Below are 12,286 nucleotides of genomic sequence, written 5' to 3'. Positions count from 1 at the left end.
AGGGAAAGGGGGGAGGGACAAGCTAAAACAAACCCACAAAAACAAACCCCCTTACGCTGCCCTCCAGGAATTTTCCACCAAAGCTCTAATCTCTGCAGTGCCCCTCACCCCCTTTCTTTTTTTCCAGCCCGAGTGACAACAAAAGTTTCCTGAACTCCCTGACACAAAACACAATCCACAAGGTCACGGGCAAACAGGGCTTCAACAGGCAAAGGCAGAGCCAGGCTTTTGCTACCAAAACCAGCCCATTCACCACCACTCTCCCAACTCCAAACCTCCCTGGCCATGCCTGGCAGCGTCTTCCAAGAGATTCATCTCTGGTTAATCCGCCAAGGATAGTCCAGAACCTGCCCCAGGGAGGGACAGCAGGATTTGCTGGAGGGCAATGGTAATAATAATAAGAAATAATAATAATAAAACAACAAACAGGGACAGAGTAATTCCAAAGTTTACTGGAGTGGCTGTAAGCTGTACTCTCCATCCATCCCAAGACCTGCAGCCCCCAAGAGTTGGCCCAAGCTCCCCACAGACCACTTGTGACAAGTTGTTGTTTACTGAATGGCAAAGCAAGGAAGGCCACTTTCCCTGGACTTCTGTGTTCTTCCTAAACACCAAGGAGCTTCCAATGTCTAGGAAGGGTTTGGTTTGTATGACGTTGCCCTCAAAGCAATAAGTGAGTCTTTCTCCTCTACCTAACCGTAACTTCTGTCGATACTTTTTGCAGCACAGTCTTCTGAGTCCATCAAACACAGGTTTAAAAATTCCTAGTGCTGCAAGTCCAGCTGCATCATTATGAAAGTCACATTTCTCAGGAAGTCAAGCTACTCATCTCTGCCAGAAGTGACCTTTTGCATGTCTCCCAACATAGAAAAGCAAGAAGAATCCAATCCCTCTCAGTAACTGCTTAAATTTAGCCGATCTTCAGAAATACCCAACCATCAACTTAAGAAGCCAAGAACTAAAACTGGTGTAAAACTGGGCTCCAGTTGCCCTGAATCATCTACTGAAGGGAAAAAAAAAAATAAAGAGAAGCTATTTCTTGTATTTGACTGTCAACTCAGCATCTTTGTTCCTCTATCTACTAAAAAGCCAACGCAAAAGAGCATTCTGAAGAGCATTTAAGGATTTTTAATCATAAAACATGAGTGTTACTTGTCAAAAAACCTCAAAATATACATCTGCGCCATCACTGCTACAAAATAAGGTAAGAAAATTTCTCCCTATATGAGCAGGAGATGATGTTTTCTGCTGCTGGAGTGTGAAAGAGCACGACTTACGCACAAGCAGAAATACAATATTTCCTTGAACTAACGTATTTATATGCGCTTAAGTATTTTTTAACTCCTTTTAACAGTGTGTTTTTAGTCCAAGAGAGCCGCAGTTTCAGAGAGGCGATGACCAAAGGCTCAACTGTTCAAAACAAAAACCCCCACACCATGGTCTGAAGCAACTTCTGAGCAGGAGAACGATTTGCATCATCGGTTGCAAAACCGACACTTCCCAGTCCTCTCCACGACAGCTTTGCAGAGGGACTGATCCCTTCCAGACTGAACCTCTTGCCCACTCTAATTACTGCTCCTGGGGTCTCCAAGCTGACTCGCAAGAAGGGTGGAGAACTTTGTTCCATGGAAATAAGCGGCCAGCTCAGCCAGTTCAGTCAAAATTCAAACAAGCTCTGGAGCTAACTGGATAATTAAATCCAAATGCCACTCCCGAGCCTTTCCAGCGAAAGGGGTGTCACAGGCTGCTCGTTCCCCATTTGGCTTGGTTTGGGTGAGGAGTGGGTGCAGGATGGACGGCTCTCCCAGGGACAAAATGCCAACCATCAGGAATGCCAGGCCCAAGGAACAGGCGAGATTACGGCTCTCCTTTTGTAGCCCTGGCAGGACACAAGTTTTCTTCAGCCTTGTGAGAAGGCAGCACTGAGACTGCACAGCAAACATCTCCCCAGGCTCTGCCACGGCTCCAGAACAAAACAGCCGCAAGCTGCACACCTCCAGTGGAGTATCCTCAGAGCTTGGACGGACTTGGAGACTCGTGGAAACCTTTTTGCAACGTGAGCAGGTTCTTGCTCCTGAAAAACCTTCTGGCCCAGCTTCGCTCTTGCACCGTTTTGTACAAATTCACTTAAGGTATTGTGGCTTGACAGGATGAATTGTTCAACGATGTCTGCTCTCCCCCCAGAACACATATAAACAGGATTATTTTTACCATGGAAGATCAGGAAAAAAAAAAACCCAAACTGATTACAGAGACAGCAAAAATGAAACATAAAAATAAATTGTGTTTAGTGCTGTCCCTCTGTCCCCGGTGTCTCTTCTTCCATCCTCAGTTCTGTCTTTATTTTCAGCTGTTTCTTTTAATAGTTTCTTCATTTCTTTCTTCCCTACTTCCCACCAACACCCCACTTTTGTGCTTTTTAAATCATCTCCCTGAGACAAAGCTTATTTGATCATGCTGCCAGCCCATCCAACCAAGGACCTCTTACAACCAAAAATAATAGATGTCTCAAAGATATTAATTTCCCAGAGGTTTGGGGGTGGGGGTGGGGGGGAAATATCCATGGCCACATTGGAGAGAGGAACACACAGAAGTAGTAAGCCAAGAGCACTCCCAGGAAGCAAGCGTGGCCAGTGGGGCTACAGTGGATGTGGGAAGGTTGGGTTTATATTTTTATTAAAGCACAACTCATCCGTTTTGGCAGGATCTTATATCAAAACCAGAACACCTCCTTCTCTCATCAAGTTTTCAGTTCTGCGAGATGTTAAGACTCACAAGTCCCAGGCACTGCTACCAGCGTGAATCTGGAGCATTTGGCACTTGGCAAAACCAAAAAAGCCAGAAGATGACACATCTCTCTGCCCTTCAGATACACGTTTCCGGTGCTGCTCCGTGGCTTTGGTTCCAGAGAGCGTGAGGGAGAGAGGAACCTGGAGTTTCAGTCTTAGTACAGCCAGTTCGCTGCTCTTGGAGGAGGAAAAAATAAAGCCCACAAGGGAGAAACAGAAAGCCTGAAGGTCAACACGGACCACCCAAAACAATTCAAGAGTCAGGAGAGAAAGCAAATGAAGAAGGGACAAAGGAATAATTTAGCTGTGCTCAGATGGTCTAGACAGTGCTGTTATTGTTGGCTTCACTAATAGGTCATTACTAAGAGGCAGCTTACGGTAGTTCCATGAAGCTGCTTCCATCAACACTGAAAAAAAAAAAACCAAAACAAAACAGAAAAAAATCCAAAAAACCAGGCACCAGCTGGATGGAGCCCACAGAAATCCTGGAGAAGTAAAGCAGAGTCCTCTAAAACATGGTGAGTCCTGATCTCGGCCTCTCTCACACACACCAGGCAGAGTCAGGGCTGGGAAGAGCTGGGGAAAAATCCTGGGCGTTGAAGAAGGGAAGAATATTGTCCTGTGAGTCATTCCTGAGCACGGCTGGAGCGTGTGGCACCGGGGCCATACCTTGCCACGCACACACACTGCCACCCAGATCCAGGGAAAAACCACAGGTGTGGCCACTGAAGATGCCGCTGCGCTTTTCACAGCCGTGGTGCTGATAGCCCAGCTGAGCCTTTCTGCCTGTGTAAACTCCAGCAGCTCCCCCCAAAGCCAGCACCCACCTCTCCAGAAGGAGATGCAACCACTGGGGATATCCCCAGGCAGAGGGAAGAGTTCTGTGGGGGCTGAGAGTGGATGGAGAGAGGATGGAGAGCCTCACAGAAATGCTGTCACCTTCAGTAAAAGCCCTCTCAGTTAGTGAGACTTGGAACATATAGTGACAAAAATACTGAAATGTAATAAAACAGTGAAAAGAAACATGATGATGACACTGACAATCCTGACTTTGGTTTGCAGAGGCACCAGCCTTCCCTTTTCTCTGGTTTTTGAAAATATGTGGTTTTTTGGATTGACTGACATACAATATTTATCATTTACCAAAGAGAACCTGAACTGAAAGACATTACCTGCAAAAGGCAGTCTCTGTCCTGATGGACTTTCAGCTACACTGTCAGATGGACAGAGAGATGAGCTGGTTTTCATCTCTCATTTGATGGACACGAATCCAAGATAAAAAAAAAGCCTTGCTTGAGACCACATGAGTCTGCAGAGCTAAATACATTAATTCAGAAAGGACTTAACCTGATCTGGCCTTCCTGGCTGTACACAGGGACCACAGAAATTCATTTAGCAGCCTCTACATCCCTATCTTGACCCGAAATCACACAAAACAGCCTCTTTTAGAGAATCTTAGTTTAAAGAGCTCATGCACTTACTCTAATAACCCCTTTGCAATTAATATCTCAATTCCAGTTTGAGCATAGCTTGTTCTGCATTACACTCATTAGATCTTGATATCCCTGTATCTTAGAGACCCCTCTATTAATAAACGCTCCCCATCTTCTGCAGGTATTCACAGACTGCAATCTCATCCTCTTTTGACCCTTCTTCATGTGACTAAATGGAAATACATAGCTTCTGTCACTAGAGTAATCCTTAATTAACTTCTTCAGCTCTTTCCAGGCACTTTATATATATATATATATATATATATAATTTTTTTATTTTTTTTTTTTATGAAGACAAGAGGGAACATCAGAGAAGCACATTATGCCCAGTGGCCAAAGCACCTTTCCGTTTCTGTTTGCTGTTTGGGGTAACAGGAAACTTGACCAACATGTACCAGTGAAAGTTCACATCTGCCAGGCCAACAGCCAGCTGGGTTTGCCCACTGCCCTCATCAGAAGGTCAAAGTCAGACCAGTCCTGGGTTTACTCTCCTCATCCAGAGAACAGGACAACACTCACCCATGTGAAAGCAGGCGTCAAAAAACCTGTTTGTGAAGATAAATACTGCTCTTTGTCCAAAAACCCAGAGGGGGAAAAAACCTTGGAGATGATGAGAAACCCAGGACTTGGAGTTTCTTCAGTACCTGCAAACACTGTCAGCAGGCACCTACTGCCACCAGGATTCAGCCAGTGCACAAGACAGCAGGGGCAGAGGTACCAACACAGCACAGACTTGATGATCTTAAGGGTCTTTTCTCGACTAAATGATTCTGATTCTGAACAGAGGGATCAATTGCTAAGTAAACACTGTCACAGTGACTGCTTCAGTCAATGCTAGGAAGGAGACCAGTGAGCTAGGAGTTCAAGAGCCTGATTTGGACCATGACAAAAGCCCCTAAGCAAACAAAGAAGGGACCCAGACACTCTGGCAGGCAGGTAAGAATACTGCTTTGGAACTCAGCACCCTTAGAAGGGCTGTCTGTGAATGACCTGTGGCAAAACAGAACTGCTGCCTGCCTCCGTCTACTGAGAGATGCAGATAAACCTCCCCACAAATTCAACCCACATGCACTAAACATTTTGCCACTGTCTGGAGCCGTGTCCAGGATCTGATAAAGAGAAAAATTATCCAATTACCCTCCCCCAGTCCAGATTGCACTGCAGCAGACACACCAGTGGAGCACGTTCCCTCTGCAAGTCAGCAAAGGCTCCCCAGCAGCTGGATCCTGCTGCCCTTCTCCCTCCTGCAGCCCCACCCAAGGGATGCCAAGGTCACCCTTGTGCAGGACTCAAGGGCAGGGCACAGCCCAGCAGGTCAAACAGAGCAATTATACAGGAGGAAGTGAGGAAAGACCCTCCTGATACGCAGGATTTCTTGGCAGGAGTTTGCTCACTGACGTCTTGAGCTTGGGGTACATAAACTCACACAGAAAACTCTTGGTGGGAGGTGCTGGGGGTTCCTGAAAGCACCTTTCTCCTTATCAAAGAACTGTGATGCCAAAGGGTGCACCACAGCAGATTATTAATACTTTTACCTGACAAACAGCTGGTAAGTCTTGCTCTCCATAAATTACATCGATTTGGATTTTTAATTGCACTTTTATAGCACAATCAGTAACTTTGCTTTGTGAAAAGAAGCAAAACCAAACCCATCAGAGGCTTTTGACAGCTGCAGAAGTCCATCATGCCAAATGCCCAATACAACATCTGTGGGTTATACTGTCCCGTAGATCCTTTTCTCAGGGGTAAAGCTGAGCCCCTGCCTCCTATTCCCTTTCTACCCCGTGCTGTCCCTCAGGCTGTCCATACAAATATTGGAAAAATTGCACAGCCAGATTGGAGACCGTGTTTAGATCAAAAACAACCCTTCCTTTTGGATTGACTGGCATACAGTATTTATCATTTACCCCTTGCAAAAGGGGACAGAAATTAGTGCTCAGGAATGAGCTTTGGGGAAAGGTAAGCTTAAATAAATAAAAAATAAATAAAAAAAAAAGCTAAACCAGCTATTTTTAAAATGATAATTAGTAAAACTGTATATCACATATATAACTCAATCCAAACACCAGTGACATGACCCAGCCAGTCCCCAAAATACTCATGAACACAAACAAGCAAACACCTCCAATGCTTGCTAAGAGTCCAGTCACTTAATAAGAACATAAAAAAAAAATAAAAAACAGCAAAAGAGATTAAACTGGAACATAAATTCATAGGTTATGGCACAGTGTATTAGATAGCCAGGGTGTGATATCACGAAGAACTTCCACTTGCTCTCTGAATTTCCCCAGGAAAAACCAGAAGCAAAGGCAGTGCTACTGGGACTGCACCTCATTTCGGGAGAGGTGAGAACAATGCCCTCGAAACCCCGAAGTGATCAGTACCTCGCAAACACCAAACCCCAAACATTTGGGATGGCAAGTTTTATCACGTGTGAAGGTTCTGGTGGTTAAGCCACAGATCACACAGGAAATTTCTCCTGACGAAAGCGAAGAGCTGCGGCACAACACCTCATCGCAGAGACCTACCAGGGACTTCTGCAATGGAAAAGGACTCAGGATTGAAGAGGTGTTTGGCTTAGCTCAGCGTGGAGGGAAAGCAAGGTTACGTCTGTGGTTCACCACAACCCTCCGCTCCTGAAATAGCCATTCCTCTGACAGCGCCGCGTGCAGTAAAATTCCACGGGATCGGAGCCACGGGCAGAGCTTTCCCATGCTCTGCAACGCTGTGCCCTCCTCCGTGGCCTTATCCCCCTGCACGCTCGTCACCACGAGCGCCCTGTGCGTCCCTGCACATGCAGAGGGTGGTGAAGCCATCTCTGGATAAGAAGCCGTTTTACCCCCGAGATACAGCCCATGCGACATCCTGACAGTCATTCTTATCCTTCTCTCTCTCACCTCTCCTCCTCCAGCTGCACAGGAGCTCAGCCTGCTGGAGGTCCAGCCGTGGCACCTCACACCCTTCAACCCTCCTTGGCTAACGGGGAAAATGTCTGGGTTAAAATCAGGTGGCATTCGATGTGGGGAAGATTTGCTGAAGAGGGCAGAGGTGGAGAAAACAGCTGCTGCCCCTCACATCCAGCCAGCAACTTGGATCCTGGAGCAGGAGGCGTGATGGTTTGATAATAAACACACCAGTTTTTAGGGATAGGAAGGGTTTCAGTGCTCCCTCAGCTGCTCCTCATCAGGCTTGTGCTCCAGATGCTTCCCCTGCCCTTCTCTGGACTCACCTCGATGTCTTTCTTGTACTGAGGGGCCCAAAACTGAACACAGGATTGAAGGTGCCTCAGCAGTGCTGAGTACAGGGGGACAACCACTGCCCTGCTCCTGCTGACCACACTACAGGAATAGGGCAGTGGGAATCAGGGCTTTCCTATAAAAGCACAGACTGTTGGCAAGGTAAGCCATGCTAAATCTCTGCCTCTCAGAATCACTTTGGTTGGAAAACATCCTTCAGATCTTGGACGAACGCATTGTTTCTCATCTGCTTTTGCAGACTAAGGTTAGTCCAGCAGAGCTGCAAGCAAGGGCCTAGACTCCTAAAAAGCAAAATTAACCACATTTAAGAAAATTCTGCATGCCTGTAGCCCTCCTGCTCCTCACCACTTCAAAGGTACTGGTTTCTCTCCCATTCCACAACAAACTTTCACAGCTTTTTTGCTAACCCTGCCCTTTGCTCCACAGACACTAATTCTCCTTCAATGGATTAGCATAATTAAATTAAATTTGGGCCAATTTTTCCAGCAGTTGTCCTGCTAAGCCTAAAACTTGTTCCTTCCAAAGAAGGGCTCGTGCGCCTAAAAGGCAGCCTGGTTTTTTTCCACCTCTATCATTCTGGTCTAATAAAAGATATTACCTCTCCCCACGACCTGTACCTCTCTCTTGAGCACACTTGAAAGGAGAAAAAATGTTTACCCAGAAAGAAATGTAGCTGGCAAGTTATTTCCCCTGGCTGCCTCGATACCTCGGAAGGTTATTTGCGGGCTCATAAAGAACTCTTTCTCCCTCCCAGCCCGGCTACTTCCAGTGCTCAAAGCCGCAGCCCAGAGCCCGTGAACTCCTAACCTGTTGCTGCAGCAACGGCTGCAACGTCCCAAATGTGATGCAGGTCCAGTCCCACAGTCCCCAGGTGCCCAAAGCACCTGGCATGACCCTGAAATGGAGCCCTGGTGCAACGGAGGCGGTGCCAGGAAAGGGAGAAGGAGACACAGGCACCTTTTAACTCAGTCACCCCCTGGAAATAACAAAACCTGAGCTAGAAAGCCTGATGTGCCTTATTATAAAATAAAGTACTGCAATTCAACCTGAATTAATTTCTCATTAAGAGCTTTCAGCACATAGAGAGCAAGTTAAGAGCATTAAGGAAGGGAAGAGCAAACCCACTGCCTTAGATTGAGGAATGAGGAAAGCACAGCAAGGGAGAGCTAAGACATCAGTGCCTGAGTGAATAGGGACAGGTCTGTTCTCCCCCAACAACTTTGGCAGTTCTCTCTGTTTCAACAGCCCCCCAAAAAACCCCAATGCGTTGGGTTAAGTGGCCAGACCTTGGCTGTGCAAACAGGATCCCTCATCCTCCAGCAAATTGCTGTGGCTTCTGCCAGCCCAGCCTGCAGTTGTCTTCTCCAAACACAAGCACTCTGTCAAGGCAATACTATAAACAAGCATCATTCTCCCGTATCCCACACCTCAGATGACCTTTCTGCCGAAGCAAAAGCCACACTCACTCCAGCAAAGTACTAAAGGCCTGCATCTTTGAGTTAGATGTAGATACACCCAGCAGAATAGATCAGCCTTCCTGGAGTTTTTATCATCAGAAACACGTAACCACAACTAAGAACACTGAAATCATTTTAAAACAAAAAGAATAAAGTCAAGCAACAAACAAGCTGGTGCTTTTTCTACCGATTTCTGTGTTTTGTTTTTTTTTTAATGTTACTTTTACTGTGATGTCATGTTTAAACAGCCATTTTTAACACCTATTGGCTGTGGTCTTTGCACTGTGTTGTATTGGAGACATGGACATATCTTTAAATTACGAAGAGGTCTTGGAGATGGAAACAGGCTGTGTGTGAGCTGAAGGAATAAAAAGACCCACTGCCAAGGACTTGGGGTGGCCCCAATCTGGCACATGTCTAGAGACTGTCCTGGACCTGCAACAGCACTGGGATCCCACAGCTGCACAGGGCTGGTCCAAGCACTGCACGACACAGCCAAACTGCTCCGTCAGAGGTGCAGCCCATGGAGACGCTAGAAGTCCCCACTTCCTGTCTTGTGGTCTCCAGACAAGGTCATGCAACTTCCCTAGAACATGTTTAGGAGTGAACAGTCCTGTGCTGAACTTTGAGACACTGAGCAGACTAAAAACAGGATCCCAGGAAGAAAGGTAGACCTGGAACAGACGGTCAGAGGTCACTTCATCCAACACATCGCTGTGGTCTGTCAGAGGGGAATCAGTGACGTAACTGCACATTCCCTGCACTTCCCTTGAAAATGCTCCCTCATCCCAGTGAGGGATCAGGAAAAGGGGGAGAAGTGAAACCAATTAACCCTCAAAATTTTAGCCCAGATTTCTGTGCGTCAGCAAAGCTGTTGCAACGATTCTTTAACTAACAAGCTCCACTTGGAGACAAACATCACTTCACCCATCTCATCTCGACAGCCAAACCATAGACCAGGCTCGGGAACCACAACGTGATCCTTTCTGGATGCAGCCTGGCAGATCTAACCAGTCCCTGCACAGAGGCTGATGCTGTCAGTGATGAGCTGTAGCAACGACATCTGGGGAAGGGGGACACGCACAGCACCTTCCACCCACACACAACTCCAAGTATAACTGCAAACCTGCACAGGACTCTACTGATTCAGCTCATATTCACCAAATAAACCCCACAGTGCCTTGCAAAAAGGCGTTCTCTTCACTGCAGAATTCCCAGAATTAACGCTGCCCCAGTGTATCCATATTATGTTCACAGCTGCCAGGCTGAAGGCACCTCGAACAGGTTCTATCAGCCACTCTCCGTACAAGAAGTCATCAAATTGACAGGGAGCTGGATTGGAGCCAGCAACTCCTTCCCTCCTGGTGCTCAGAGTGAGTCTGAACTTTCCTTCTCAAAAAAATCCACATCGCATTGACAAAGGAGCGGCTTTTGCCTTCAAAGTGAAAATGTTTCTAAAAAATGGTGGGGTTTTTCAACAGCGATTTTAAACTGAAAGTTGTCATTCTTTACATTGGAGAAGCAGGTCTGGACTTTCCTTCCCTTTTTGTTTTTTTTTTTTTTAAATTTAACTTTAAATTAGTTGTCTACCGATAAAATCTCTTCTAGGTAACAGAGAAAGAGCAAAAAGAACAGAGACATAAAGCCAGGATAGGGTAAGTACCTCTTTTCTCCTCCATGAGGGAGGACAAACAATTAAGGTGTGGCAGTGGCTTCACACTTCTCATTTTTTAAATTCAAACCAGTATCAAATTCTGAATCACGTTTCTACAAGGCTTTTTGTAAGGGCAGGGCAAGAGGGAATGGCTTCAAACTGACAGAGAGAAGGTTTAGATTAGATTCGAAGAAGAAATTCTTCCCTATGAGGGTGGTGAGACCCTGGCTCAGGTTGCCCAGAGAAGCTGTGGCTGCCCCATCCCTGGAAGTGTCCAAGGCCAGGTTGGATGGGGCTTGGAACAACCTGGGCTGGTGGAAGGTGTCCCTGTCCATGGAATGGGGTTAGAACTGGATGATCTCTAATGTCTCTTCCAACCCAAATTCTGTGATTCTGTGATTCTGTGATTCTAGCATGTTTGCAAGGACAATCTCTACATTTACACATATTATCCCCCCCCCCAACACCTCTTCTTATTTTATTTTAAAAAAGTTTCCCTCAGCACCACAGAGCATCTGACACACAACTACTCCAGTCCCAACCAAAATTAACAGGCAGCAGAAAATTAATTGCTTCGGGGGAATCCAGTTCTTACCCATCTTTCCATCTACATCAGGCCTCCATTCCACCGGTCCCAGACACTTGTACCTTATCCTCCACTCTCAAGCATCCACCCTGTAACAAACACAGAGGTTACAGATTAATTTTGACATGTCAGTGGAGTCACTGTGCAGGACCACTTTTCACAAAGCCTTTCCCGACCCTCACCTGGGCTGGAGGAAAGAGGAGAACCCCAAAGGTAACACATTACAAAACTGGTACTGTAATGGTTTGTAGATCTTGGAGTAAATAACTTATACTTGTGCCAGAGATCTCCTTTCCTTAAGCGCAGAACATTTATTTGAAATGTATTTTTACATTATTAATGCAAACTTGAACTAATAGAGTCTTTTAACACATCACGTTCCACAGCATCCCTATGGGATAACACCCACTTGGGGAATGGACTGACAGCAGGACACAGAAAGACAATCCAAGAGGCAGCCTGAATCAAAGCAGAAACCTAAATTTAGGCCTTCCAAACACCAGCCAAGGTTCCTCAAGGCTGGACCAGCTTTCCTCTGATCACGTGGGAAAAAAAGCTGAGCCTAGGCAGCTCTCAGCAGCAGTGTATGCCCCATACACCCCTCGTGGCAGGTATGTCCCTAGGAGCCCTTCCAGAGTTTCTGCCTTTTATCTGTCCAACACCAGTGCAGGAATGGGTTCAGCTACCTGCCATATTGCACTGAGCCAAACCTCTGCACCCAGTAAGGCTTGGGGTTTTTTTTATTTTTTGGTCACTGAGGAAGTAAAGGAGACCTGAGCGTTCTGGAGCCAGTCCTGCTCCCTAGTGAAAAAAAACCCACCTCATTTTAGACTGAATGAAAGCAAAACCCACCTAAAGGTGAGTAGCTTTTAAGATAGAAAACATCATCAAAGCCCACTTTGGCTGCCTGGTAAGTCCTCAGATTTCCTGGTTACAAACCTGGGTGAGAGCAGAAGAAAAATGGAGAGACATTTCAAGTACCTCACCAGACTTGCAGAGGGAGTGAGACATTCCTGTCCTGCAGTGACTGCCCCAAAGCTAACGAGAGCT

The 12,286-nt window shown here is 46.3% G+C and overlaps 1 protein-coding gene across 3 annotated transcripts in view; it reads right to left on the bottom strand.

Moving 5' to 3' along the window:
* LOC114065134 (mitogen-activated protein kinase kinase kinase 3-like) overlaps positions 1-12,286 on the bottom strand; it is a 76,123-nt gene that overhangs the window by 43,878 nt on the left and 19,959 nt on the right. For 2 of the 3 annotated variants that reach the window (XM_027898795.1, XM_027898798.1), the window contains exon 2: positions 11,246-11,325. In XM_027898795.1, coding sequence (XP_027754596.1) covers positions 11,246-11,249 — 4 coding nt within the window. In that variant the 5' untranslated portion in view covers positions 11,250-11,325. Of the gene's footprint in view, positions 1-11,245; positions 11,326-12,088; positions 12,166-12,286 lie in introns of those variants that run through there. The other variant, XM_027898797.1, reaches the window with a different exon arrangement.

Source organism: Empidonax traillii, unplaced genomic scaffold (assembly GCF_003031625.1).
Source record: "Empidonax traillii isolate 1590-97213 ecotype Southwest subspecies unplaced genomic scaffold, ASM303162v1 scaffold624:size695616, whole genome shotgun sequence".
Lineage (NCBI taxonomy): Eukaryota > Metazoa > Chordata > Aves > Passeriformes > Tyrannidae > Empidonax > Empidonax traillii.
This window is presented reverse-complemented; position numbering and strand designations above follow the sequence as displayed.